Source organism: Buteo buteo, chromosome 20, assembly GCF_964188355.1.
Source record: "Buteo buteo chromosome 20, bButBut1.hap1.1, whole genome shotgun sequence".
Classification (NCBI taxonomy): Eukaryota; Metazoa; Chordata; class Aves; order Accipitriformes; family Accipitridae; genus Buteo; species Buteo buteo.
Window position 1 is genome coordinate 13408081 of NC_134190.1, and position 27908 is coordinate 13435988.

Genomic DNA, 27908 nt, shown 5'->3' on the forward strand with positions numbered 1-27908 from the left:
TTCTGGGGTCCCTGGGAGGGGAAAAAAATGTCCTTGTCGTGTCTGTGGCGTCTGCGAAATCGTCCCGAGAAGGAAGAGGAGGAGGATCCCGCCGCCGGGACCGCGGGTGTTTGGCGGAGGGGGTGGGCGCTGGCTGCGGGGCCGGGACCGGGGGGGGGGGGTCACAGCGGCCGCGGGCAGCCCCGCTCCCCCCCCCCCCGCCGCCCCGGGGAAGAAGGGGCCGAGCCGCCCCGCTCCCCGCCCCGCTCGGGGGTGAGAACCGCCCCGCTCCGTGCCGGGGGGGGTCGGCGGAGCAAGGACCAGGGGTGCCCGGGCCGGCCCCTCTCCGGCGGGTCCTCCCTCCAGCGCCGGGAGGCGGCACAGCCCCGGCGGGCAGGGCCGGGCCGGGGGGGGGGGGGGGTGGCCGTGCGGCGGGTGGCACCCCCCTTCTCTCTTCCTCCTCCTCTTCCTCCTCCTCCTCTTAACTTGGCCGCGGCGGCGCGGGGCGGTGCGCTTCGCCCTCCGCCGGCGGCGGGGGATGCGCGGGCGGCGGCGGGATGGCCTCGGCCGTGTTTGAGGGCACCTCGCTGGTGAACATGTACGTGCGGGGCTGCTGGGTGAACGGGATCCGGCGGCTCATCATCAGCCGGCGGGGCGACGAGGAGGAGTTTTACGAGATCCGCACCGAGTGGTCGGACCGCAACGTCCTCTACCTGCACCGCAGCTACTCCGACCTCGGCCGCCTCTTCAAGCGGCTCCTCGACTCCTTCCCCGAGGACCGGCCCGAGCTGTCCCGCTCCCCCTTGCTCCAAGGTTTGAGCAGCCTCCGCGGCATCGGCCCCCGCTGCCGGCCGGCCGGGCTGGCTTTCCGCCGCTGCCCCGGCGGTGGCGGTGGCGGGGCGGGCGGTCCCCCCCCGGCGGAGGGAACGGGGGGGGGGGGGATGAGGAGCTGGAGCCGCTGCGGGACCGGACGGGGCGGGGAGGGGGGGAAGGCAGGAAAGCTGCGGGGGCGTTTTGCGGTCGGAAACTCCGCCCGGGCTGTTGAGTTCTGGTTTTTGGGGGTAAATAAACGGTGGGGGTGAGGGGCTGCCCCGCAGCCGGGGAGGGGGGGAAGCCCCGCGGGCTCGGGGCTCTGGCAGGAGGGAGCCCCCAGCCCCGCCGCAACGGGGGCTCCGGGCTGGGCTGGGGGAGCAGAGGGGTCCTTGTTCGCGCTGCCCCCCTCCCCGCTGTCTCCGGCCTCCCCTCGGGGGTTGTTGGCAGGAGAAGAGCTGTAGCTGAAAAATCTCCGCGTGTTGGTATGTTGTTTGCCACAAGGAGAGTGGGGCGGGGGGGGGGGGGAGAGGCAGCGGCGCTTGCCAGTGGACGGAGCGACTCTGGGAGCTGGCATAATTCCTCGCATAACTTCTGCAAAACAGGGGAATTGCACCAGCGGTTAGATCCATGTTTTCTCTTTTCGTTTCTGAAGTGGATTAAGCCAGGTCGGGGGATGTTGCCCATGCTCAGGCCTGACTGTGCAGAAGCAGAATGGACCTGTTAAGCTGTCTTGGGGGTTGATTTTAATTTGTTTAACGCTCGGGGTATTTTTTAGATACAGTTACGTGGTTTACTCTAAAATATTTCAAGTGTGGAGAGCGGTGCGGAGCATCCGCTCGTCTGAAAATGGACGTGTGCGTAGCACTTCCACTCCCCAGTTGTTTGAGTAACTACATAAATGATTCGATTGACCAGAAACGGGGACGAGCTGGTATTTTGTGAATGTTTTCCTCTCTGAGAGGATGGAAAAGTTCTCCCCTGCTCTCACTGCGCCTCTCACCTTGTGTGACCCTCCCCTTGCAGAGGGTCTGCGCTTTGACATTCTCGGGGCTGGTTCTCCGCGCTGCACAGCGGTATAAATCCACCGGACTTATTTCTGGGCCCTACCTGTGTGACGGGGGGGGCTCTGTTCCCTGCCAGGGGGGAGCAGCCCCAGCGGGTCTCCCCCGGGCTGACTCGCCAGGGATGTTTTGTGAGGGGTGTTTAAGGCGAGACAGGGCTTTTTCCACCGTCCTGCCAGATCCCTAACCTCTGCGGGGGGGGGGGTTGGGGCGGGGCGCTGCGTGTGTTCGTGCCTCATTTAAAAATGCTTATACCTTTTAAAATGCTGATCCCTTTTAAAAATGCTGACACCTTTCCCTCTCCTCGTCTTTTTCGGGTGGCGGGAGCCGCAGCCCGCTCCCCGGCGGGTGTCCCCCGGCGCTGGAGCTTTTCCCCTTCCCGCAACCGGGAGGCGGGAGCTCGGCTCCGCCGCCACCGGCGGGTCCCGGGTGCCCTCTGCAGACGGCGGGGATGGGAGCAGGGCTGCCGGGCTGGCGGCAGTCCCCCCCCACCCCGTCCCCTTTGCAGCCCCATGCGGGGTGGGAGAGGCTTACGGGGGCTCGGTGCCGGAGGGGGGGGGGCTGTGTCCCTCTATTTAGGTGCAGGTTGGGAATGGGGGAGTCCGCTGGCTGTTCCTGCAAATCCCTATGTTGTATCCCCCCCCACACACCCCCGCTGTGTGCCCGGCACAGCATGCTTATAGTGTCTCACGCGATGAGGTTGCTGACCAGGGATCTAAAATATTGCGAAAATGTATTATCCGTTGCGGGTGCCCTACCTAAAGTCCTCCGAGCGTGATTTTTAGCAGTGCTGAGCGGCAGTAAATTCTAAATAACACGGCCTTTACGTGTATGTGGCACCTCAGCCCCAGCTTTTGAGGATGCTGGGTAGGTCTGGAGAGAATCTGCCTGTGGCCTGCAGGGCACAGCACCTGCCAGGGTCACTGTCACTAAAATTTGACTTCCCAGCGTGCCAGTTGTCTTTGTACTTGTTGGCTTTATGGGGCTCTGAAGAGCAGCCTGGCAGCCAGGCTGGGGCGTGTGCTGGGTTGGCTGGAGACAGAGTGGGTCCTTGCCGGCCCTGGCCTCCCGCCCCTCCCAGCACGCTCCCTCCCCATCGCTTTGGCACAGGAGCCCCTGCACATCCCAAAGCCGTTCTCATTCCTCAGCGCCTGCCTTAAGTGAGCGTGGTTCCTTTCCTGCCTCAAGACCTATCACAGCTTTTGCAAAATACTACGCTGTTTTCACATCTCTCTGAGGCACCGTTTGTGCAGTTAGAGCCAGATGGGATTATAGTCCCTTGCACTGGCTTTACTTGACAGTCCCAGGTAACATACACCATTAGCGCATGAACAGCTGGGAAAAAGTAAGCATCCTCAGCCTGCGATGCTCAGTTCCTGCCTAAGACCTGGAGCCAGCAACCTTCACTTACCCTTATCTCAGAAACGGGCGCACTGACTTCAGTAGAATCGGGAATGAGCAAAGCATCAGTCCAGGATTTGAAAAATCGAAACTCAATATAAGCAGATCGTGATCTGCTCAGCTTGGTAAGGAGGTGGGGGTTAACTCTGCAACAGAGATGGAGTAAAAATCAGGATTACTTTCTAAGCAATCATAGCACACTTCACAATTTCAGTAATACTGTTTGAAATTACACTGCTTCTGCTCTAAAAAAAATTACTTTGCAGAGGGTGCTTCTCTGCATAAAGAACACTAAATCATACCAGCATTTTAAAGTGACCGGCCACAGCCTTGTGTAAATTCACCAAGTTGAAACATAAAAATCTCATTTAACTAAGTAACACTGACGCAAAGCTTTGGATGTGAGAAGACATTGCACGGTGCATGTCCGGTCTTTACAAAACTCCTGGGGTAAGCATGGTTTCTTAATGTCCTGTTTAAAAGCAGATGTCCTGCCACCTACAGTGAAGCTCAATATACTTAACCCAAAAAGAACACCTGACAAAAGCACACTCTTGTGTGTGTTAGCATTCAGTCATATACATTTGTGTGTGAGTGGTTTTATATACATACAAATGTGTATGCATATGTATGTGAGGTTGTATATGTGTGTGTGTTTATCTTAGGCTTTCTGAGAGAAGGTGAATATTAGCTGTGCCTTTTATCTGGAGGAAGTGGTAAAATGTTGCAAACCAAATTTGCATGGCATTGAAGGACTCCAAAGTTCCTACAGATTTGCCTAAGGAGCATTAAAAGGACTACATTATCCTACAGCTCAGTCAAGCTGCAGTACCTTACATTTAAGGGGTATGGTTGAGGAGTGAAAGCTTGAGCTATTTGATGTTATTAACTTTTTAAAAGAAGATTTTTTTTTTAAAAACGTCAGCAATATTAGAAAGAATTGGCTGTTACCATTATTGCTGGTTTCAGCAAAGAACTAGTACTGAACAGGAGTGTGCTCCTTTTCTTGCCCAGCAACAGCAAATGGCCCTGTCCTTTCTCCACCCCCGTCCCCTTGGACTGACTTCCACAACGCTCTCCCTCTCCACATATTTCTCAGATCTGCAGAGCGCTTTGAGATGACAGAGGAGGGGACGGGAGCTATAGTTTTCTGCACTGGCTGTTCATCTTCCCCTTTCTTTGATATGAGGAGAGGGGAGGTCCCGGGGGGGAGTATGGCATTCACACAATCTGGTCTTGTCTTTGATAACTAATAACAACACGTGGCAAAGTGCACTCTCGGCATCTGGAGTGTACTATGATGCTAAGGGCCAAGGACGTTCAACAACACACAAGGTATCTTACTAGCAAGCTGGTAAACAAGGTTAGATATGTGCATACCTGCAGGGTGACTAAATATGATTCACTGTGATGTTACCAGTAACTTGGTAGTATTTTATATGTGTCTGAAATGTGCCCGACCCTTGCTCTAGGCAAATACACAAAAGAGGAACACAGAAAAACACAGGCTAGTTCTCTCTTAGCAGAGCTAGAACACAGCCTAATGTTACTAAACTGGCTGTTTCTATATGTAAAATAAACAACTTTTCTATTTAAATCCCTCTTCGTGAGAAAGGTAGCCCTGTGGACTGAGAAGCTGACTTAAAACTGATAATTTAGAAATAGTTGCAATGTCCCAATAGACACTGGAAGTGAAGTATAAACCTGGAAAAGTACTCTTTTTTTTCTCTCCTTTTTTCTGTAAATATTACTTCTGAGGGGTAGTCATCTAAGATTTATTCTAGAACCTGACCCAGGTTAGTGCAGTCAGCAGTCAGACAGCTGCCTCTGACTTCAGTGAGGGCAGGATCAACCCCTTAAGTCCTGGACCAGGAAGCCAGAAGAGCACGTTAGCAGCCTTTCGAAGTTGGGATTTGTTTTCCCCTTGGAGTGGCAGGTTGGTTTCTGGCAGTCCTCCTCTGCCACTGTTTTGTTGCCTTTGTCATCAGAACAGAGGCTCAGATGCTCTTCCAATGTCGCTGTTCATGTTGCGCCTACGTGTAGCGCCTGGTTCTACTCTGATACTCTGAGCCATCAAGTCAGAAACTCTCTTCAGTCTTAGAGTTGTTGGTTTTTTTTTTGCTAGCTGGGCTCTCTCTTCCCAAAGTGCTCATTTTCCTCCCCCTTCTTTCTTTCCATCCCTCCTCTGACTCATTCGGCTCTGTCGTGGCCTTTTTTCCCCTTGCTCTCTTTTCTGTTATTTTCTCTCTGCTTCTCCAAGTCGCTTTCCCTGAGCTGCTTTCTGTTCCCTTTCTTTGCCTTCAGGTTCCCCTCACCGGCTTGCTGCCATCCATGGCTATTTGTGGCTCTCCAGACCTTTTCTGTTCCTTTCTGCCTTGCTGGCGCTCAACCTCTGTCCATCCGCAGAAGTTCTCCAGTAGCGGTGGAGATTCCCTGTAGAGACTTTGTGTCTGTAGCTTGCCTGGTAGCATAGAGGTAGTCACTTGACCTGCAGCAGACCCTGAGCAGTCTCTCCCAGATGACTAAGGCAGAGCTCTAGCTCTGAGGCTTGTGCCTGCCCTCCGGCGTGGTTGCCTCATGCAGGAAGCAGATGATCAGCTGTCTTCTGTGTCCCAGCGGCTGTGCGCCGGGAAGCACACGGGAAGCTCCTCCAAGGCTGCCATTGGAAGGACTTCCGCAAAGCAGAAGGCAGTTCCTGAAGAGCCAGCCCAGGAACATTATGTTTGCTTGCAAATGTCGCATTCATAACTTACGGTTTTCTATATGCTGCATTATAATGTTGTTGTTGTTTACAAGACCATCTGGGAGTGTGATTTATGAGAAGAGGGAGCTCTACAGAGCAGCATAGTGGTTTCCACAGACAGCAGCTGTTTCGGTGCTGTGACAATACAGATAAATACACTGCATCTATTGTGCTCTTTTCATTGTTGACATTGTCAACAGTTCATTAGTGGAGCTTGCTCAGAGCTTCTGTCTGGCAGACAAAGAATGCAGCTCTTGGTTATCAGGCTCTAGCAGTGCTGTATAACCAAAATTAAGTTTGGGGCTTCTGGGCTTGTTTTTTATTAGCTGAATTTCATGGTTCATCAGTAATGATGGAGATAAATGAAGCTGGCTGTGTTGTTATAAAGCTAGGCACAAGTTGCCTTTTTGTGGTGGACCGAGGCAATGTGTCTGGGAGGATTTTGGTGGAAAGGAATGGAAATGAGGTTGTTTTTTTCATGACAGTTCTCACCTGATAAGAATTCAGCACTAGAAATGGTTGTAGGGGCTTGCATTTTTCATCAGGCTTTGACTGCTTTGTTCGCTTTTATCTCGTGCTTCTTTGACATCTTTTTCTTTCTTGTGGCTTATCGGGCATCAAGAGGGGAAGCTCTGTGGGGAAAGCCAGTCTGCTGAGTTCTGTCACCAGGAGGTGCCGTCTCCCCTCCAGAGATCCTGGGTGATCCCATAACTAACAATACATGTGTGGAAAACCCATCAGCTGGAGGGTCTGGACTTCTCAGCTTTTAACTTGCCTCCTTGCTTTGCATGGGTATTCAAGTGTGCCAGGGCCCTCAGGTGGTCACGATCACAACCTCTGCTCTGGGCGATTTCAGCTGGACAGTTGTTTGGATAGGACTTTGCTCCATCCGTATTTTTACATCTGCTGCATATGAACTGCAAAAGAAGAAATGGCGTGTTAGAGCTAGGTGTGTGCAGTTCAGGCAGGGGTTTGAAAGCTCTCTGTCTTTCTGCATCAAACAGATTTCTCTCAGTATCTTCAATATGCTTGTTGCTACCTAGTGGGACTTCTAAAAGTATGGAGTGACTTACATGCACTTTGTGTACTCATACTTTTAAAAAAATCTGTCCCTATTCTGTTCCTGAACATCAAGTTTAAGAAGAGCAGCACAACATGTAACAAATTTCAAAAATCCACCTCCTTGCACCCCTCTTTTCAACTCCATTGTATCCTCTTAGCTGCTCTCTGAGTAATGCTACAAGGATGGATCTTGTCAGTGATAACTGCATAGATAGTAAACCCTTTGTAAAGGCTTCAGAGACTGTAGTGACTCCTGTCATGTGAGATGAATGAATGTCCCCATGAGGGGAAGGGGCAAGTGTGTCTACCCCAAGAGAGGGGTGCTGTAGAATTAGGCAAGAGGCATCAAAGAGTTGCTGCCAGAGCTGCCAGACTAAGTCAGACCAGTGCCATAGCTAGCTCTGGGGTCCTGTCCCTAGTGATGAGAACCAGATGCTGCAGAAGACAGCATAACTAATCGGCAGAGAACAGAAAAGTGACAGTCCTGGTCTTTAGTAATTGAAGATCTGATATCCCTGACTGCCTGTAATTATCTGCCCTTCTCTGGATCTTAAGTCTTTGGACTTCAGGGATTCCTGTGGTGTTATTTCTGCAGCATTAGTGAAGAAAAGTTGTGTGAAACAAGCTTTCCCATCTGCTGGTTTTTTGAGTTTCCTGCCTTTACATACCACTGAGTATTCCTTTGTCCTTCTAACAACCTTTTATCCTATTCTCCTGTGTCAGACGGGAGGCAGCCGTAAGCGGGAGCTGTTTTGGCCTCTTCAGAGTCCAGTCTGAGGTGGCTACTGCCAGAGTTCCCAGGCAGTGGGGTTGAGGGAAAGTGTGTCTGCGGGGAGGAGGGATGCTAGCAGGGCAGCTGCTGGGAAGAGGGAGGCATCGTGGCCATGAAGCAGGGAAAGATGCCAGCTGAAGTGGTATTGAGAAGAGCCCGATTCAGCAGAGGGAGGAAATGGGAAGCAGTGCAAAGGAGCAAAATAGCAGAAAACTCTGGGCTGAGTTGCCACCTTTCAGCCCTGATCCATGTCCCAGCTGAGGAGCTTCAGTTCCTGCATGATTCTGTGGAATATCTGTCCATGGGGATATTCAGAAGTTGACTGGACATGGTCCCCAGCAGCCTGATCTGACTTTGGACTTGGCCCTTCTTTGGGTGAACTGGACTGAACTCTTCTATGGGACATTATTCTGTGATTTTTGTACACCTCCTCTTGTGGCTGAGACCTTTCTGCTATGGCTCTATCTACATCCTGAATTCTGTGTGTGTGCACATGGGTTAGAACATATCTGAGGGAAAGGAGGAATGAGGATACGGGATAAAAAAGATTGAGCACTGCAGTGTTGATGAATACTGTAACTGGGGAAAAGGGGCATATGTCCTCTTGACACCGTGCAGTCTGGTCAGGAGAGAAAGCAGAGTAGCAGTCCCCTGTGCAAGGCAGCTTATGTGTCTTCCCTAAAGATTTGAAATCCCTAACTGCTGCTCATGGGCTCATGCAGAGAGAGAAGGATGGGCTCAAGATCTGAATCTATAGGCCTTAAATCTTTCTTGCAGTGTAGGTTAGCAGAACACAATAAGATTTCTCCCTGGATTTATTCGCTACTACTTTTTTCACTTTGGTATCTACTCTGCAGTCTTCCCATAGGGGATGGAGAGAGGATTAGGTGAAAAGGGCTCAATGCATTATTTTAATCTTCATGTACATACTAAAATACACAGCATTTAGGCATATTGCCATTTGATCTTGCACACATCTTCAGAAAGTACACCTTGGCTTCTGCTCTTGCTCAGCCTCCTATGCATATTGAACTGATTTTGAGAAAGTAGGAGATCTCTTGGACGTTCTTTGTTCCTCGCCTCACCAGAAGCCTGAAGTGGAGTCCTTCAGACTGGAGAAATAGGGTTTGCCCACAGTTAGAGATCACGTATGCATAGCAACTTGTACATAGCAACACCTCTCCAGAAAAACAGTCTTCTATGTGTCATCATTGAGAGATGGCATATGAGACATACTTGACCTAGGCACGAACTTACTCCTCCTCGGAAGGCACTAGAGGATTGTTGAGACAACGTGCTCATTGTGGACACTGACCGTCAGGACTGCATTGCGATTTCATTGTGAGCCATGGAGGACACGCTGCGATTCCTGTCCTGCTTCGTTAGGTGGAAGCGTGCAGTGCGTTATCTGCTGCTGTCAAAATGTCATTAGCTGCAGATTTGGTGGCTTACATGGCAGTAGCAGGACAGGCCCACCAAGGCTTGCGTGTTGACATCAGGAATTGGCTCCCAGTGCGTTCCCCTCCTCTGCGGAGCTCGTTTCCTCCTGGTTTGCAGCTCTGGGCCCCTCTCCCACGCCGTGAGCCAGCGTGCCAGCTCCGCAGCTGCTGGTCCGCGCTCTCAGCCTCTGCAGCTGCGCCGGCACCAGGGTCCCCGAGCAGGAAGGATGCCGCAGGCCTCCGCTGCTGTTCCTGCCGTGTTTTTGCAGAGACGTGTTGCTATGCGTAAAGTTGCTCTTTACGCTTGGTCTCAAACGGCAGGCGAATCCTTTTCACCCAGTCTTAAGGACTCAGCCTGGGGCTCTTGGTCTGGAAAGGAGCAGAGAAGGTGTCAAAGGGACTGAATGAGGTCGCTGACCACGGGCACACAGCAGAACCGGGCTAAAAGCAAACCTCCCTGGTACAGGTGAGTGCTACCCAGGGTTAGGCAGTGTGCCCGTATCGTCCCTCCTGTCACCCAGCGAGTGGGCTCCCTTGTGCGCAGGGTAAAGAAATCTTAGAGGTTTGTGGTATTTGGCAACAGGGTTTGTGGTAAAAAAAGGAGCCAGTGGGGCTTCAGTTTACCTCAAGCCCTATAAACATAGGTGTTTATAGCATTTAAATCACTTGAAATGATAGTTAATTGTCCAAGCACAGTACGGGTAAGAAAACAGAGAGCAAAGTTTTCCTGGGAGGAGTTTGCGCATGTTTTCCATTAGCAGTCAGACGGGGCCAGGGCAGAGGAAAAGGCATGAGAACAGCCTTTCACCATGACCTCACTAAGAGATTTCCCAGCTCTAAGCTCAGCTCTGTAGCATGATCGAACAAGTGGAAGAAGGCGCAACTGATTCCAGGCTACTGGTTGCTTTACTGGTGTCTTATTTTTATTTTACAGCAAACTCTCTGAATAAGGGTTCTTGGGATCTAAAAGCCCCAGATGGAAAGATAGGAATGTATTTATGGTCCATGGGCAGAGAGACAACAGCCTCAGGACATGCTGTAGCTGCCATACGGATGCTGCATACGTGGCCAGTGAGTCCCATGCGCTCCAGATGCATCCAGCTTGTGGTGGGTTTGTGTCAGGGTAACTGAATGGTGGAGTTGCTGGGCTCTGTCTGCAGAGTCAGCTGGCATGTGCATGTGTTTGTTCAGGCCTTCCCAGCGTCTGGAGATCCTATACCAGTCTCTGGCTTTTTTTTTTTGTTGTTTTTGTTTTTTTTCTTTCTCTCTGCCTTGTTAAAGCTTCTGAACAGGAAAAAGAAGACAGGCAGGGGAGAAACCCCCACTAAGTGAAGAATAGAGATGGAAAGCTTGGGTGCAGTTCTGTGACCCTTCTTTACACAAGTCCTGACTCCTGCTCAAACTCAGTCTAGTGCCTAGTTAAGAAAGGAGCTTGAATGGGGCATCCTAGCCTGCAGTCTCTTGCTTCTTCTGCGAAGGCTGGGGTTTCCTGAGGAGAAGCCTTCGACAAGAGCGGTTCGAGGTATTCCCCACTGCTCGCATAATTGTGCTGGCAAAGCAGAGGCAGCCCTGCGTCGCGGTGTGGGAGAGCAAATGAGTTGCAGGGGAGGGCGAGAGCACCTTAAACCAGTGTTGCCACCGGAGACTTCACCTCGCTAAACCACAGTGTTCCTCACGCACGTATGTGCTGTGGTTGATGACAGCAGGCAGTTAGCGAGCGCTGAAAGGGGGCGAAAGGGGGGACCGGGGCCTCTGCTCCTCCCCGCTCCTTGGGCAGGCAGTGCCTTGCTCTGGTTAGCGCGGCTGTCAGGTTGTGAGCAATCCCTTGGGTTGTGGGATCATGGGCTACGACTAACTGAAAACCACAAGGGCATCTGTTAACTCTTAAAAACAGAGACTTGTAGAATTAAGATAAATGAGGGCCTTACAAACTTCGTGGCTACTGCAGAAGAAATTACGGGGTTCTATATATATATATATAGCCAGTCAAGTGGTTTCTGTGTATTTGGACTGTAGACGTATGAAAAGGAAGGCTTTAGCCCAGCCGAACTGAATTCCCTCTACAGGGAATTCATGTAAGGTCAGCAGCTTTACATCCCAAAGCTGTGGGTCTGTAATCATTAAGCAAGAATATAGGAAGCTATCCAGCCAGATGTATCTCTTACTCTCCTTCCTACGCTGTCTGCCTTTTGGTTTTGATATTAGTAAAACCTTCAGAAAGAAATGGTTTTTATCATGTCAGATGTTACAAGTCATCTGTGCCAGTTTCCAAGTCAGAGTGTGGGTTTGCATGGCTGGTGCCTTTCCAAGATCTGGAAGGAGGAATATACCAGGGCTGGAAATTCCTGGTGAATGCAAGAAGCTGTAAAACCTCCCACTGGGTGATCTGTGACAGTGCAACAGGCTGACGGCCTTGTCCAACTTCCCTTGCTGAAACATAAAAAGGCTGTGTGGAGCTGCAGATGCTTTCCCTGATTATTAATGAGAGAAAATCCTAACTGCTTGGCTGGTTTTCCTCACAGGATGAATGCTCAGTGTTGTTGGTGAGTTTTTTTTTTTTTACTTTTTTTTTTTTTTCCTTGTTTTCCCCTGGTCTGAATATCTTAATTTGTCATATCCCTCTTCCTGGTAAAATACTAGTTTCAATAGTAAATGCCTATTTGGGAAAGGGTCCGAGGTCGAGGGCAGATTGGAGAGAGAGCAGTTGAATGCTGAATCCCGGGTGGGTCAGTGATGAGGGGTTTGCCTGCGAGGTGGGAGCCGCAGTTGGGCAGTCTCTACTCTGTCTCAGTATTTATGCAGACTGGAGTAAGACCAGCAGGAGAAGTGGAGGCACCCCACGATAGCTGGCACCAGGGTAGGTAGCTCTGTTTTCTCTGATGTGGGCTACAGCAGGGCGACAGTGTGTTTCTAACATCATAGGTGAGTGCCTGAGCCATGGCAGCTTTTTTTTTAGGGAAGATGAAAACACTTTTTTTGAAAGGTTTGAACTTCATTCAGATGTGGGAGGGGAACATATTTGTGGAGGGGTGAAGCAGATCCACCCAAGCCTGCTCACACCCGGTAGTTAGGAAGATGAAGGGTGCTGGTCTGCAATTCAGGTCTGTAACATCAAGCACAACCCAGCTAATACACAGTCTGTGGACCCATGCAGATGAGTTAATTCGCGTCTACAACCTTTCAGAGAATTTCCATGCAAATCTACCTGACTGTAGTATACACCGGTCAGAGCAGCATACACGGCTGCCTTCCTTACATGCCTGCTGGTACGCTCTGCTCCGCTGTCAGAGGAGGGAGCGAGCTGTACCAGGGTGAGGTGGTTGTGGTGCTGACAAAAACAGGCAAAATGAGGGACTCTCAAGCAATAGAAAGGCTTATGCAACCAGGCTACTTTTGTGCGACAACCATCAAGTAAACCGTGTTGCTCTGGAGACAATCTGTTTTATTTAGAGCTGTAATTGGAGGAGAGCTGACAGCTTCAAAGTCACACTTTTGTCTGGAAAGTTTGTATGGGATCATATCTTGTCGGTAACAAATAACAAGGACTGATACAGCCTGAAACTGTGGATGTTGTCCCTACACTGTGCATGTCTCACAACTTCTTCTGTACGTTTGCCTTTTGAATAGGGAGATGGAGATGTACTTAGAGTTTAGCACTTACAATTTTAGTATATTGAAGTGGTTTCTCACAGAGTGCTTCGCAGATTTTTAGTTTTGATTTTTATTTAGATGGTTTTGATTTATTGGGTCTTTCTCTCCTCCAGCTTTTTGTATTTTTTTTACCAGTGAAGCTTGTTAAATTTAATAGTCTCTTAGGTATTTCATTTTCATACATGTATTCTGTTCCTTGGAAAATCTGCCCAAATGCAGAGGTGAAACGATGATTGGGTTAGAAAAAGTAGGTTACAAAGATCAGAAATAAAAGGGCTGCTAGAAGGATGCAAGATATGGCGTTTACTTGTCCTCATATCCCCTGTATGTACATATAATCTATGCGATATTTTCCTGAGTCTGCCAGAGGAGAGGGAAGTTACAGATGTCCTGCAGGTTATACATATGAAATATGGTATTATAGCTGAAGATCCCCACACCAAGCAATTCAAAATTAGAAGCATTGTAATGCACCATTCTGGACACCAGACAGCAAAATTTCCATTTTAATCCCTTCTGCAGCACTGTGATAATTCGGTGATTAAAAAAAAATAAAATAAATCCCAAAATGTTGTTTTGCACTTGAAGAACATGATACTGAACAATCTTCCTTGGGCCACTCACTGGGGCTTACATTCAGAGAAATACAAGACTGCCCTCAAAGCCTTTTGTTTAGCTCATGTTTAGTCTTTTCCTCTTATCTGTGGGTTGTGGGTTTTGGTTTTCTTGATTTTTATTTTGCTTTTTATTGACGGAAAAAAGGATGAATCATGGTTCTTGGAAGCAGAAAACAGGCTGTTTGATTATTGCTGCTGGGAATGCTGTGTAGTGAAACTGTGGGTGAGGGAGTAGGTGGTTCTACTTCTGCTTGTCTGGCAACTCCTAAATAAGATCATAAACAGCTGAATTTGTGTCAGGCTTGCAACTCTGCTTGTAACTACACCCACCTGAGTTTGGGGTACATGCTTTATCATCAGTGTGAGTTAAAAGACATTCCTGGGAGGCATGATATCTGAGGTTGCTCCACATCTTCTTGAGTGGCTGCTTCTGGCTGCTGAAGCGCATGTGCACATGGAAGTGTGCTTTTGTCTGTGCTCACAATCTGTTTACTTTGTTTCTAGGGCTCATCACAATAAAAGAAGCCCATGATATAGAAGCCAGACTTAATGAAGTGGAAAAGCTTCTGAAGACTATTATAAACATGCCCTGGAAGGTGAGTAAGCCAAGTTCCACATTTAGCCCAGCCTGACTCCTCCTTGATGGTGACACGCACTCTCATGCAGATCAGAAAGGGATGGGCTTTGCCAAACTCTAAAAGAAGCAGCAATTTATTCAGTATTTGGAGAAGTGCTGAGTGCCAGAATGATGTAATGACGTCTCCAGGCTGTTGCTTGTAATAAGTATTCCTGTTGCACTACGAAGGGGTGGAAAGGGAGAAGAGGGACAAAGCAAACTACTGGTGAAAACAGATGTCTTGTTTCTTTTTTTAAGTATTCAAGATCTGAAGTTGTCCTCACATTCTTTGAGAGATCTCCTTTGGACCAAGTTCTAAAAAATGACAACGTCCATAAGATTCAGCCAAGCTTTCAAAGTCCAGTTAAAATATCAGGTAAGAGTTGTTAGCTTGCTACGTTTGACACAAGAATTACAAAATGAAAATTACTTTATTTGCTGTTGCCCTTATTCTTTCTCCATCAGCAGTTCAGCAGATAGTTCTTCATAGTCTGCTTATAATATAGAACATAGAATTAGCCTTGACATAATATGCAACATGCATTCAGGCAGTAAAGTGGCAGGTGAAATTGGAGGCTGGTAAATGCAAAGAAGTGGATGTGAGGAAAATACAGTCCTCACTATCGTCACATATGATAGTGCTATTACCACTTAGGAAGGAGATTTTGAGGCTATTGATACAGTTCTGTGAAAATGGAAGCTCAGTGTCAAGCAGTGAGCAAAACCAGCAGTGAGAATATTAGATATTATTAGGAAAGGAGGGGAGAAGAAAGGAGCACCACCCCGTCTTGAATGCAGTGTGCGCACTTCTGGTTTCTCCATCTCAGAAAGGATATAATAGAATTTAAAAGCATACAAATAAAGGACAAGGATTCAAATTGTTAAGCAGCTTCTCTAAGAAGAAGGTTAAATAAAGAAGGACACTTAATTTTGAGAAGAGATGACAGATTGGGGAATATGATGGAAGTCTACGAAGCTATGAATAGAAGAAGGTCAATTACCCTGTACTTCTCATGAAACAAGAACTATAGGTTATCCAATAATGTTGACAGACAACACGTTTTAAACAAACAAAAGAAAGGTTATAATATTGTTTTGTTTCCATACGGAGCACAGTTGAGGAGTGGAACTCATTGTCATACGATATGGTGGAACTGAAAGCATAAATGACTTCAAAAAGGAATTAAACAAGCAGGTGGAGGAAGAGTACATTGAAACCTGTTACAGGTGGAGACATAGGAGGTTTCTAAGCCACAGATTGCTAGTGGCTAAATGGAGAGCAGTATTACTCTATCCTTGCCTATTCTTTCACCCTTTCCCCTCTGCATCTGCTACTGACCGTTGTTAAAAGGTTTGTGGACTTTTGGTGTGTCTGGCTTCGTGTTTCTATACTGAAATAGCTCGTGTGAGCCTAGTGGGAACTGCTGTTTTTGTGTTGCCAGAAGAGTTTATTTCAGAGAGTGAAATAAAAGTGAAAGACTACATAGTCCTCCAAGGTGCATAAAGTGTTTAGCATGAAACTGGTACCGGTTTTCTGAGGTACTAACAGTGTATCGGTTAATGGCCAGTCAGCATCTCAATATGCTAAAAGTGTAAACAGTGTGTCTTACGGATCGATCTTATACACAGGGTAGATTTTTTGTAATTGATCCTGAGCTCTGGTTCTAAGCAAACTAGTCCTCTGTTAAAGAAATATTCTTTTAATTAAATGGTAGATGGTTTACGAGCCCATCAGTAACTCTTCAGAAGTGTACCGTGTAACACGGAGCCTCAGTGAGAAGCGTGGTCTTGCCAGCCCATCTGGTCTGGTGCCTTCTTGTAGGGCCCCGAGCCCAGGCTGCGGTGCAGCACAGGGACTGTAAAGAGTCCCTGGGGCCACACTGCAAAGGAGGGTGATGCAGGTCTGGCTTCCTGGGGGCAAGAGATGGGAGTCAACGTGTGTGTCTCACACCCCATCTGTGGCTAGGGAGGTTTGGATGGTGCCTTGAGTCAATGTGGAAGCCTCAGGTAAAATTCCTGCCAAGTGGGTCCATTATGAAATGAAGGATCCTCAAACTATATGCTGTAAAGATTTTTCCAAGTGTGGCTGCAGTCAGTGATACCTTGTTCTTTTTCCAACAGGCAAATATCAAGAATAAATGTCTTCGGAATTGCGCTGTTTAGAAACTGCAGTGTTGCTCTGGCTTGGGACTTTTTGCTGTTTGGAAGGGTTTTGTATAATTTTTGTGAGAGTTTGTGCCCCCTTAGGGCACACGTACCCTGTGTGTGCATGACTGAATATGTCACACAGTGGGTACGACAAAGAGATGGGCAAGATGAACGTAAATTCAGAGTGAGGGTGCCTGGCTGATGGACAGAGACTAGCAGCAAAGGGAACCCTCCTGCTAGCCTCCACGTAGAGGAGCTGTGGAAACCACATTAGCTGAATAGTAACATGTTTTGTTTTAATTCTAAATTAATTTTGGTAGAGACGAGTCATACCTAATTAATTGGAGGAAGATTTTCCTACCTATGCAGCTATCCAAAAGCATGTTGTGGTAATTAGTTTTATCATTTAAGTGACTGCAGCAAAGAATTCAAGCGCATAGGTGGAAATTTGATGGTAACTGGTGTTTTCCTCGTCTGAATGTTGCACACTGGCAATGGTCTCAGTGTCTGGCAGCATTGTCAGTAGATGGCAGTAAATGTTAACATCTAAAGCAGTTCACACAGCAATGAAACGCTGTAACTCTTAGGTCATGTCAAGGACGCTAGGAAAACACTGTGGCATTCATGTTAGTCGTAGTGCAGCTTTCTACATGGCTTGCAGTTAGAAAAGTTAGCGAAAATGTCTTATATTATCTGAAAAAACAAACTGTCCCCACATGGTCCTGTTCAGAGTGGAAGGTGATGGAGAAGAGGGAAAGGGCTGCCCTCTTAGGTGAAAGCTGAATTTGAATTTATGGTATAAATCTGATTCTGCAGTACAATGTTGGTTCAAGATGAGTCACGATTGAAGTGTGATTCTGCTGGAATTCGGTGTTTTTGCCACTCCCAAATGTATTCTGCTAAAGTGAGTCGCAGTAAAATATAGACTGAAAGTCAAAGATGACTTTCTCAAGAAAAATACGGAAGTGAGTTCTGGCTTTACCTTAATGTAGGAACTTGTAAATGTACACTTTAAAAAATTACCTCCCTTCTTTCTCCTGTCTCATCTCCTGCTCATTACTTGAACTGTATGTATAGTTGAAATTTGTTTGAGGTTTCCCTGTATGTATGTTTTGTTCCTACCATATTTTCTGCCACAGACTAATTTCCTTTTGCTTGTCCTGATAATACAAGGCTGTAACACGGGGTCCTCATACCTTGAGGCATATCATGAGTCATCCCACTTAAGTCAATGCAGATTTATATAGAGATGTATGTTCATTTTGTGGTGGCCCTAGCTTCATCTAAGATTGTGTGACTGAAAGAAATCCTTGTGACTTGCCTAGTTTGCCTTTCTGTGTAGCACAGACATGGATTAACTTCTCATTCACATCAAATACTATTCTTTAATTATAAATTCTCCCTATGGTAGTAAGTCAGTGGAATTGGGTGTAAATTTTAGCTATTATGGATTGGAGGCTTCTTACACAGTGAGAAACAAATAAGCAGAGTTGAAGGCAGTGTAGAAGATGGTATTGCTTTACATGACTTAAAGATGGTGGTTGAATTAACTTGGAAGCGCACTCTTAATTTTCTTTTTCCTGTCTTTTTGATTTTTGCTTAACTGGCTTAAGCCTGGGACTGTCTAGGAAAATACAATTATGTTTTAGTAGTGGTAGGTTGCAATATATGGATGGGCTGCCATTCTGCTAAGGGTGATGGGAATTTTGCCACTGGCAGTAACAGGGCTGAAATGTGGGCCTTGCTTCAAATGCTCTGTGTCATGAATTGATTGTATGAATAAAACTGCTTAAGCACTGGCAGTTAGCAGATGTAAGAAGCTATGAAACCAACTCTTCATTCGTGCTTTCATGTGCAGATTTTCAATGTCACGCACACATCTCAGTTCATAACTGTGTCAATTACATATGATATGCAGTGGTTTTCCAGCTTTTTTTGGATTTTCATCTTGTTTTCTTTCTTCTCCCAACAGAAATCATGCGATCAAATGGATTTTGTTTAGCCAACACTGAAACAATAGTCATTGACCACAGTATACCCAATGGAAAAGAGAAGCACCTGGACGTAGATTCAGCAGAACACTTGTAAGTGGCGCGTGTGAATGAGTAACGCTGTCAGCTTTGGATAAACTGTAGCTTTCCTGCCCCCCCCAGCAAAATGTTATCCTCTGTCTAGGAGCAAGACTAGTACAGCTGTCATTCTGACTCGTTAAGGATTACTGGGCCTGATTGCTAACGCTTCACAGCTCTTCCTATTAAAATGGATAAAATGGCTGTCAGTGAGAATGATTGACCCCAAGGAGCTTAGTGCTCTGTGGAAGAAAAAAAGCTGTGGTTGTCATGGGGTCCTGCCAGGTGAGAATAGAAGAGTTTTTGTTTTCTCTCATGACTGTGATGAGAGCTGGTTTGAGCCCAAATTTGGAAACTCCAACACCCTTACAAATGGAATATCCTACTATAAATGGTATGCTTTATTTGGGAAGCAAAACGCCACCCTCGGAGGGGAACACACCCCTGAACGTAATCGAAGGAAGCTCAGCAGCTGCTTAGGTGCTGTGGCATGCTAGGTCTTGGTGAAGCACGTGCATTTCATTAGGGGAGAGGGAAGTTAGACTAGTCTAATTTGTAAATTCTGCCTCCTAATGCATGTAGGTATTCTGGGGTCAGAGACCTGTAACCAGGAGGCCTTTCATGTATGTCTTAAGTCAGCGACTGTATTGACAGATGGGTGTTGATGGAAATCTGCTCCTACAGATTTCTGTCATGGCAAGTGATTGATATTTCAATGAGCTTCAGGTAGTGAAGCACTTAAATATTTTTAATGAGAAACATTGACCCAGTTTTTCATTAGAGCAGTCAAAATGATGGAAACAGAATACTAAAAGCGTTATGGAGACTTTATCTTTGAATGCAGTACTCTGTCTTCCCACATTTGAAATGTGGTTATTGCCGGTCTGTGGAAAGGTTTAGAGCTTGACAAGCTTTTGTCAGGGGCTGGAGTGTATCTCTGGCTCCAGAGTAATTTCTATTAACTTACCACTTAGTGTTTTGAACATTGACCTTGCTAACAGCATTTAAGCTTGTAAGCTTGTATTAATGAGGCTGAAGTGACACACTGGAGGTGATTCTGTAAGGCCAATGTCTGGAAATTAAAGTTGTCATAGTTCATAGTAGATCACTCTTTAGTACTGAGAGTGACAAATCAATAGGAGCAAATTACTAAAAAAGCCTTTTCCTGCATTATTGTGATAATTTGAAAAAAACTGATAAAAAAATATTAAAATCTAACTTCAATTTTAAAAATGTACTGGAGCCCAAGCAAAACTTACTGGTCTAGGATCAGAAACTGCCACCATCTAACTGTCATCCCATTGAAGTCAGAGACTGTTAAGGCCAGAAAATACAAATATGATAAAAACTGTATGGTAGGCATGGTTTCCCAGAAACTGTGGTGGAAGAAATAAATCTAGGATAACAGCCTGCTGTGCATTTGTATTTTAACTTCCATGAAGAAAGTTAAACGAAGAGTCAAGAAGTTAATAAATTTCAAATGGCTGTTTTACATGGTACCCTAAATTTGCCCATCCTGTGGCTGTATTTTATAGCTGAGAGGTAATAGCTAGGAGATAATGGCACTTGTGTAGCACAGCTGTTTTGTAAAAATTGATCTTTTTTTAAAAGCATTTCTATACTTTTGCTTTAAATGTAGGTTAGTAGCCCAGAAAGGATGCTTTAAAATCTTTCAAAATGCTATGCAGTTCCTTTTTGGTCTCTGTAAAATTGGATTAATGGGATTGGTCTTTTCTATTCTGAAATCAGAGTTAATTCCTTGTGGACTTGTATATCCTCAGATGGGAACTCTTTTCCTTTCAGCAACATTAAACTCTGTATGACTTCTGGATTTTGGCTGCTGATGTACTTGAATCAGACATTTTGTGAAGAAAACTTCTATTTTTTGGATAGAAGCACTTGGAGCTTCAGCAGGTAGCATTCAGTCCCCAAGGTCCCACTGCACTGGTTAGCTGTTGTAGCCTGCAGTGCTACCTACCCAGTGGTCCAACAGCTGAAAAGACTCATACTTGTTGCAAAAGAAACTATAGCATTTTTGCAAGTTGGAGTTGCTTACTCTGAAGTAGTTGCTTTCTGCTTCCTTCATTTTCTCTCTAATTCGAGCTGGCAGTACACCATACTATTGCAAAATGTGGTGAACCCAGTGTCCTCAGCATCCATGTGGCATAAATAGTCCTTTTATACGTGGTTCTTGGAATACTCTGCAGTCCTTTTGAAAGGAAAGATGGTAAATAAATGCATTCTAGCTTATGCTTTGGTTTTATTACAGAGGTGCCTTCCCCTGCCAGGACTGTTTGCACTTCAGTCTTTCAGGCCAGCAGCAGAAGCTGTGGCATTGGACCTGCTGCCTTTTTGGCAAATTCACTCCAGTACTAGATGTGCGTTTTCTGGACAGTGCTACCATTGTCACAAGCATCTTGTGGTCCATGGGAGAGACTCTCTACAGGTAGTGATGCAAAAGCAGCACAGAGATGGTGAAACTAGATACAGCATTTTTCCAGGAAAACAAAATCCTACTCTTGACAGGAAAAGAAAATTCTTCCCTTGTGCTTTTTAGTCTTAGATGGGAGGACATCTGTTCAGGTACTACTTGTACATAAGGTGATGAGAGGAGCTGGGCTGTTGCCTCACACCATGTTTACACTGGGGTTACTCCTGTGAGTTAACGAGAAGCATTATAGAACCATTTAGGTTGGAAAAGACCTCTAAGATCATCGAGTCCAACCTAACTGAGTAAACCTAACACTACCAAGTCCACCACTAAACTATGTCCCTAAGCACCACATCTACACATCTTTTAAATACCTCCAGGGATGGTGACTCAACCACTTTTCCGGGCAACCTGTTCTAGTGCTGGGCACCTTTTCCATGAAGAAATTTTTCCTAATATCCAATCTAAACTGTCTCATATTCAGCTGGCAGTTGACCAATGCCGCCAGGTCCTTTTCCACCAGGCAGCTTTCCAGCCACTCTTCCCCAAGCCTGTAGCGCTCCATGGGGTTGCTGTGACCCAAGTGCAGGACCCGGCACTTGGCCTTGTTGAACCTCATACAATTGGCCTCAGCCCATCGATCCAGCCTGTCCAGATCTCTCTGTAGAGCCTTCCTACCCTCCAGCAGATCAACCCTCCCTCCCAACTTGGCATCATCCGCAAACTTGCTGAGGGTGCACTTGATCTCATCCAGATCATTAATAAAGATATTAAACAGAACTGGCCCCCCCTACTGAGCCCCAGGGAACACCACTTGTGACTGGTCACCAACTGGATTTAACTCCATTCACCACCACTCTTTGGGCCCAGCCATCCAGCCAGTTTTTTACCTAGTGAAGAGTATGCCTGTCCAAGGCATCAGCTTCTATGTACCTTGTTTCCCTCTTCTTCTGGCAAATGTGAGCAGAAACTCTAATGGGTTAACAGAGGTTAAAATGATAAAGAAGGTTGTCTTATAGCACAAGAAGTAGGCCCTTGTGAAGGATGGTGTATCTGTCAAGGTACTTTGAGGGAAAAATAGCAAGGGCGGCAGTTTGGGCATTTAGGAATCTGCATGTCCATAGTAGTTTGCAGCGTTTATTTTGGAAAAAAGACCTGTTGGTAACAGCACAAAAGCATTTTGACTGTTGGGTGTCCTATACAGCTGCTAGCTGTAGTAAACAGTCCTGGTTTACTGGGTTTGGTTTCGTATGAGCGCTCTAGAGCAGTGCCTTGCAGACTTCTGTGCCCATGCTTCCTTTTTAGTGGCAAGGAAAGCTTTCTGTGTAACCACAGCATGTGAATGCCACTGCTTTGTACCTCACATACTGCTTGTAGTACCCTATCAGTGAGGCTGAAGAACCACAAAATCTGTGGGGCCTTCCAGTTGCAAAAATCTAGTTTTATACAATTGACAAGAGAAGGAGAGCAGAATCTGAATAGCCTTCTTGACTCCTCTTCTGCTCCATTCTGTCTGTCCCACTGGTATTTCATAATCTGTTGTTTCTGGATCACTAGCAGTCTGTAAGACAGCACAATGTGATCTGTGAAGTGTTTGCAAGATACCAAGTCAACTCCCTTCTGCACATGTTCCCACACATGCAGGCAAGCAAACAGCCTGGAGGGAGTAGAGGAATGAGGGTAATAAACATTCAAAGTTCAGTCTCATTTCTGTTTCGTTGTAAGTAAAGAGCATAGCAACAGCACTGCAGGAGAAAACCCATGAGTTTCTGCTCAAAAAATGTTGTGGTCCTCAGTTAAAAAAGAGATGAGAAGGACCAGGTGGGAGTGTGGAAAAGACAGAGCTGTGTCCGTGCATTGCAGGATGTATAGACTATGCTATCCAATAATCTGTGATGCTTCTAAAGAAAGTTTTGGGGAGAGATGGGAGTGGGAGATTTATCTGTTTGTTTACCCTACCACGCTTATTCAGGTACTCTGAAATACCTGACTCTTAGGGCTCTCTAGGGTGAGGTTAGAGGGATGTCTGCAGTTGCCTCACTTAACTAAAGGAGCCTAAGTAGTTCATGTGTAGGTGAGATGCAGTTTTAAACCAAATTATTTTCTAGCTTCATCTGCTTATCTGCTATTCAGAGAGCTGAACTATGCCAGCCTAAAAAGTTGATAAAGACACGTCCTATAGTCAAGAGCTAGGTTAGGATTTCTTTTTCCATCTTGTGCAATTTTTCAGTTTCTATTTCATTTTTTTCTCACTTTATAAGAATGAATGCAAGTTCTTTCAAAATTTTAAAGAAACAGTGTGAGAAAAAGAAACTTGATAGTTCTTCAAGTCCCTTGCTTGAACTGAAATGAGATTTAATCCTTGGCCTGCAGTGACTGCCTTTAACTGCTAGGCTGTCTGGAAAGAAGTAAAATGTTTTCTTACGGCAGAAATTCAAGCCTCCTTGGAACAAGAATGTGTGTAACTGAAGAAAGTGTAGATTTTAACAAGTTGATGCCTTCTCATTGAGAGTAGGCGTGAGACAGCAGGTAGTTCTTGCAAAAGCTCAGGTTATAACACAGGAGTTAGAAGTGGTAAGGAAAATACCAAAACAAATGAAACTAAATTTAGGAATCTCTTTATATTCAGATATTCTCTTCTTGTCAAAACCTAAATCTTGTGCCATAGGGAGGAATCCAGAGAAAGGACACTGTAGTCATTGTTTTCTATTTCTGTTGGACATTTGGCCTCATACAAAAGGCAAACCCGGAGAAGGTACCTGTGAAGTGAAAGGGTGAGAGTCCAAGTTCAGACGGGAAACAAAGGCAGTTTCCTTTCCACTTTTGTGTAGGAACTGAGGCATTTCATGTTGCTGCCACATGCTGTGAGAACAAAATGGAAGGATGTGGACCTCAGCTGCACGATTCACTCTTCCAGAGCTCACTTGCTGCTTCCTTCCTTCCTTCCTCACTAGCAGCTTTGAAAGTCAGCGGTAACGATGATTTGCTTGCACTCACCATGGTTCTCATTGGCCTGTGATTTATTCATATACACATGGGTGTGGGGAGGAGGACGTGTGGATGGGATCAGCTCCGAGTACTTTCTGTGAAGATTTTCCATACCACAGTGAAAGCTCTTCTAGACTCATAAAAATCTCTTTGTAGAGGTATCCAGAACTGCCTGACAAGAAAGGCTGTGTCCCACCAAATCATTCATTTGTTAGTAGGAGGGGAGGCCTGGGGCCTGAAAAAAAACCACAAAAACAATGTTTTTGATCCAGCTCATCTTAAATGCAGTGTGGTAGCCAGGTGTCTTGAGATATGAAGTTCGGGTATTATAATGACAAGTGCTGTGAAGAGACAGTGTCATACTGGAGAGGAGTCATGAAAGTCCCTTTTGCTGAAGACTGCTATCTAAAGAAATGAGAACTTGCTCTCCTAGTGTGCTGCACAGCTGTGTTTTAGCAGTTCTAAAAGGAATAGCCATCCAGGTGTACTGAAAGCAGAACCTTCAGCCCATTCATTTCCATAGGTTATAAAGAAGCAGGCTTTCTGTTTATTTAAGGACATGGAGAGCAACGGTTTCCATTTACTCTCAACTCTGACTAGGAAGTGTTGAATCTTGGTTTATGAAAGTGACAGTAGATGCCATTGCTGGTGTCTCCAGTAGGTTATGCTAGCATAATGATACATAGGCTGATCTCAGAGAAACTATAGCTTCATGATTCATAGTTGATCTGCATGGACATTCCTTGACAGCTTCTAGTATGAATTCAAATTTCAGGCTGCCAAGAGAGGGAGAGAGGTACTGACACTTTGGAAAAAGAGTTGGGACTCTAGATCTTTGTCCTGCAAACTGAGCTTCACAAAGCTAAGCTGCAAACCAGCATTAGAAACAGTTCTAATGCAACACAGCTCTGGTGTGAAGCAAGTCCACATATTACATTTACTCAGAACTTTAACTTGCAGTACGAGCGGAAGCATTCTTGCCTGCAGCCTTTTTTCCAAGTAATCCCCTCACATCTTTTCTCAAAATTTACAGGGGTCAGTCTTCAGATATCCTAGCCTTCTTTCTCTTCCTCAGTACTTTTCTTCCAATTCCTTTGACTTTGATTTCCTAAATGAACATTAATGACTTAATGCCTTTTGGTGTTTTTTGTTTTTTTATTTCTCCGTAGGTTCGAAAGTGTTAGTGACTTTACCTCAGAGCTAGAAGACAGTGATGATCCAACAGCTTATGTCACCAATTTGACATACTACCACCTGGTCCCATTTGAGACTGATATTCTGGACTGAGGCTGCTCAGTGATGCAGTCAGCCAGCATCCAGCCGACCTCTTCGTCCATAGGCTCTGCTATCTCCGGCGTTGCATCTCTGTGAATAAGGCTGTGTGGGCAAGACCAACAGCAGAGAAGTTGCAGCAAGTATACCACAAAGCTGGTTTTGTAGTCTGGCCTTCCGCTGGGTGTTATGGAGACATCTTGTAAGGAGGTGACTGCTTTGCTGTTGACAACAAATTCATTTTCTGTGAAAGCAAGGCAGCAGAGGCCTCTTGGGGCTCAAGGAAATCTCTGCTATGTCTGTGGGAATTGCCACTCTGACGCAGCCATCGGAAACTTGTGCTGTAGCCCATGCTCTTTGGCTTGCAGTGCAAGTTGAGGCTTCCTCTTTTAGGATACCACCAGAAACTTCCCCAAATGGCGTGACCACACTTTTTATGCCATGTAAGTGAGAAGGTGAGCAAACCAGCTGAATTTCGTCGGTTCCCTCTGCAGTTGCTTAATGGAGGTCTTGTGAGTCACTTTTTGCTCAGCTACCGGATGACTGGTGCCTTACACGAGATGTCAGAAATACCACTGAGTGCCTCCAGGAAACAAAACACATGAGCTGACAGCTTTACTTCTTTTAATCATGAGTTTTTACATAATCACTGAAGAGGCGACTACTCTTTCCTGTAATAGTAAAGCAGACAGCAGCTGGCGTTGCAATGGACTGTGCATGATGTTTGGGTACCCGTGTGATTTCAGAGATCGGGAAAGCTCGTGGAAAGCTGAGCTGCCCTGCTGAGAAAAGGGTCAAGGCTGTGGCAGGGACTTGGATATGATTTTTTTTTCACGTGGACCAGCAAATGTGAATGGTGCTTACAGTAGTTTACATCAGAGAGATAATTCCCTATGCATATTTCTCTCCAGAGGATGGAGAGGAAGACGATGAGATTTATGTTCTGTTTGGACTGAAAAAGAATGATAAGCTACAGTGTGTCTACAGTGGTAGGAAAAACACTCTCTCTACTGCCAGCCTGGCTCAAGGGGTCTGTCTAGCTTTCCAAGATCTGCCTGCAGGGCCAGGTGCAGGCCTCGTTGTCATGTAATGCCATGGATTTCGGTGGAGGTAGGATAGTGGGAGCAAGAGTGGGATTGGACCATGCAGCCTCTTGACTACTGAGAAGTGCAACATTAAAATCTCCTCGGGCTTTCTCTCTTGCAGAGTGCTCCAAAATCCCGGCTCTCACTGTGAGTGCTCAACACTCGCCAATGTGACCTTTCATTGAGCTTTTTGCGATCTGTTTGCAAACATGAATTTGAAGGGATCGAAATGGGAAGGAATGCATTTTGGACTTGTTTCTTGGTAAAGGGGCTTGCTTGGTCCTGAAGAAGTTGATACAACTCCCTTCTGCAGACTTTTCATTTCTATCTACAGAGTAACAGTCAAACAGAATTTGCTAATGTAAATAATAAATTATTGAGAATCCTAATTCTTTTACACAGTATGTTTTTAAAATATATTTTAATTAAATAAAATATAACTCACCTTCAGTACACTTTTGCAGCTTAAAAAAGTGGCTTCTTTTTTTTTTTTTTTTTTTTTTTTTCATTTGAGGATTCTTTCCCAGCCATGTAAAATCCTCTTTCTTTTTCTATTAGTTTTGGAAATATGCTGAGTTTTGGCAAGTCTGTCTGTGCTCCATGTGTTGCCCATACTGTAGATATGGTGTATACCATGTGAAACCTCTCTGCCTAACTGTTGATCTTGTGTCTAGGTGTATGTGGTTTAATCCACTAAGTTTGGTGGAGGAATTCTGCATTTTCAAGACAGTAACTGAAATCAAATCTGGCAGTTATTCTTTTGAAGATAAAGCAGCTTCTGGAATAGAAAGGGATATGTTCTTACTCACACAAAGGCTTTCTGAGCAGCCTCTTGAATTAGAATTGGGAAGGTTTTTTGTTTGTTTGTTTGCTTTACTTTTTGATTAGTTTTAACTCTTCAGTCAGTGCTTTTAGTTAACCTTGATGAGGTAGAAATAACATCTAGTAAACATGTGCATTGAACTGGGAATTGGAACATTTGATTTAAATTCTGGGCCCTGCTGTCAGCCTACCATGTTACTTTGGGTAATTCTACTTCATCTCCCTATCCCTGATTTTTCCTTGAGTAATATTTTGAAAAGCACCAAGTGTCATTGGCTTTTGATGCATTATTGTCCCTGATTCATTTGAATTTTCCTATGAATTTTTAACCACATGATAACTACTTATCTTTTTTAAAGCACTTTAAAATACATGGATTAAAAACTAAATAGAGAAGTATTGCTAATTTTTAAAATGTACAACCACATTCCTCATATGAAAACCAGCTAAGCTGCATGCACAGGAAAGGGGAGTCTAATGCATAGAAACTAATCTACAAACAGAAGGTGCACCCATTTTACTTGGACTTTTCAAAAGCCATTTTGATTAAGTATTTTCCAGAGATGATGTCATACGTTTTATTTCTCTTAGCTGAAATATGTTTATTTGATAAATCAAAGGAATGCAAATGTCTATGTGTATTACTTTGTCCATAGAGTCAATTTAAAAACCATTCTTTGGTTAAATCACTGCAACTTTCTTATGTGGATCAGGTCTCTAGAACTGTGAGAGGTTCAAAGTATGAATTATGCGTATGGTCAATTCATACGTACAGATACCTTACTGTTGATCAAAAAAAAAATCTTAGTTTGAACACATGATTGAAAAAGAACATAGAAAGGTTTCTTTTTTTTTTTCTTTTTCTTTTCAACCAGGTTTAGTTAGACTAGTAATATCCTCCAAGGAGATAGTCTAAACTCATTGTCCAGATATCATTCC

The 27908-nt window shown here is 45.6% G+C and overlaps 1 protein-coding gene across 1 annotated transcript; it reads left to right on the plus strand.

Moving 5' to 3' along the window:
* The first annotated feature begins 219 nt into the window (after positions 1-219).
* On the plus strand, positions 220-27531 carry PXDC1 (PX domain containing 1). Its single transcript, XM_075052499.1, has 5 exons — positions 220-792; positions 14043-14134; positions 14413-14530; positions 18275-18386; positions 24960-27531. The coding sequence occupies exons 1-5, from the start codon at positions 537-539 to the stop codon at positions 25075-25077; spliced, it is 696 nt and encodes a 231-aa protein (XP_074908600.1). The 5' UTR covers positions 220-536; the 3' UTR covers positions 25078-27531.
* The last annotated feature ends 377 nt before the right edge of the window (positions 27532-27908 follow it).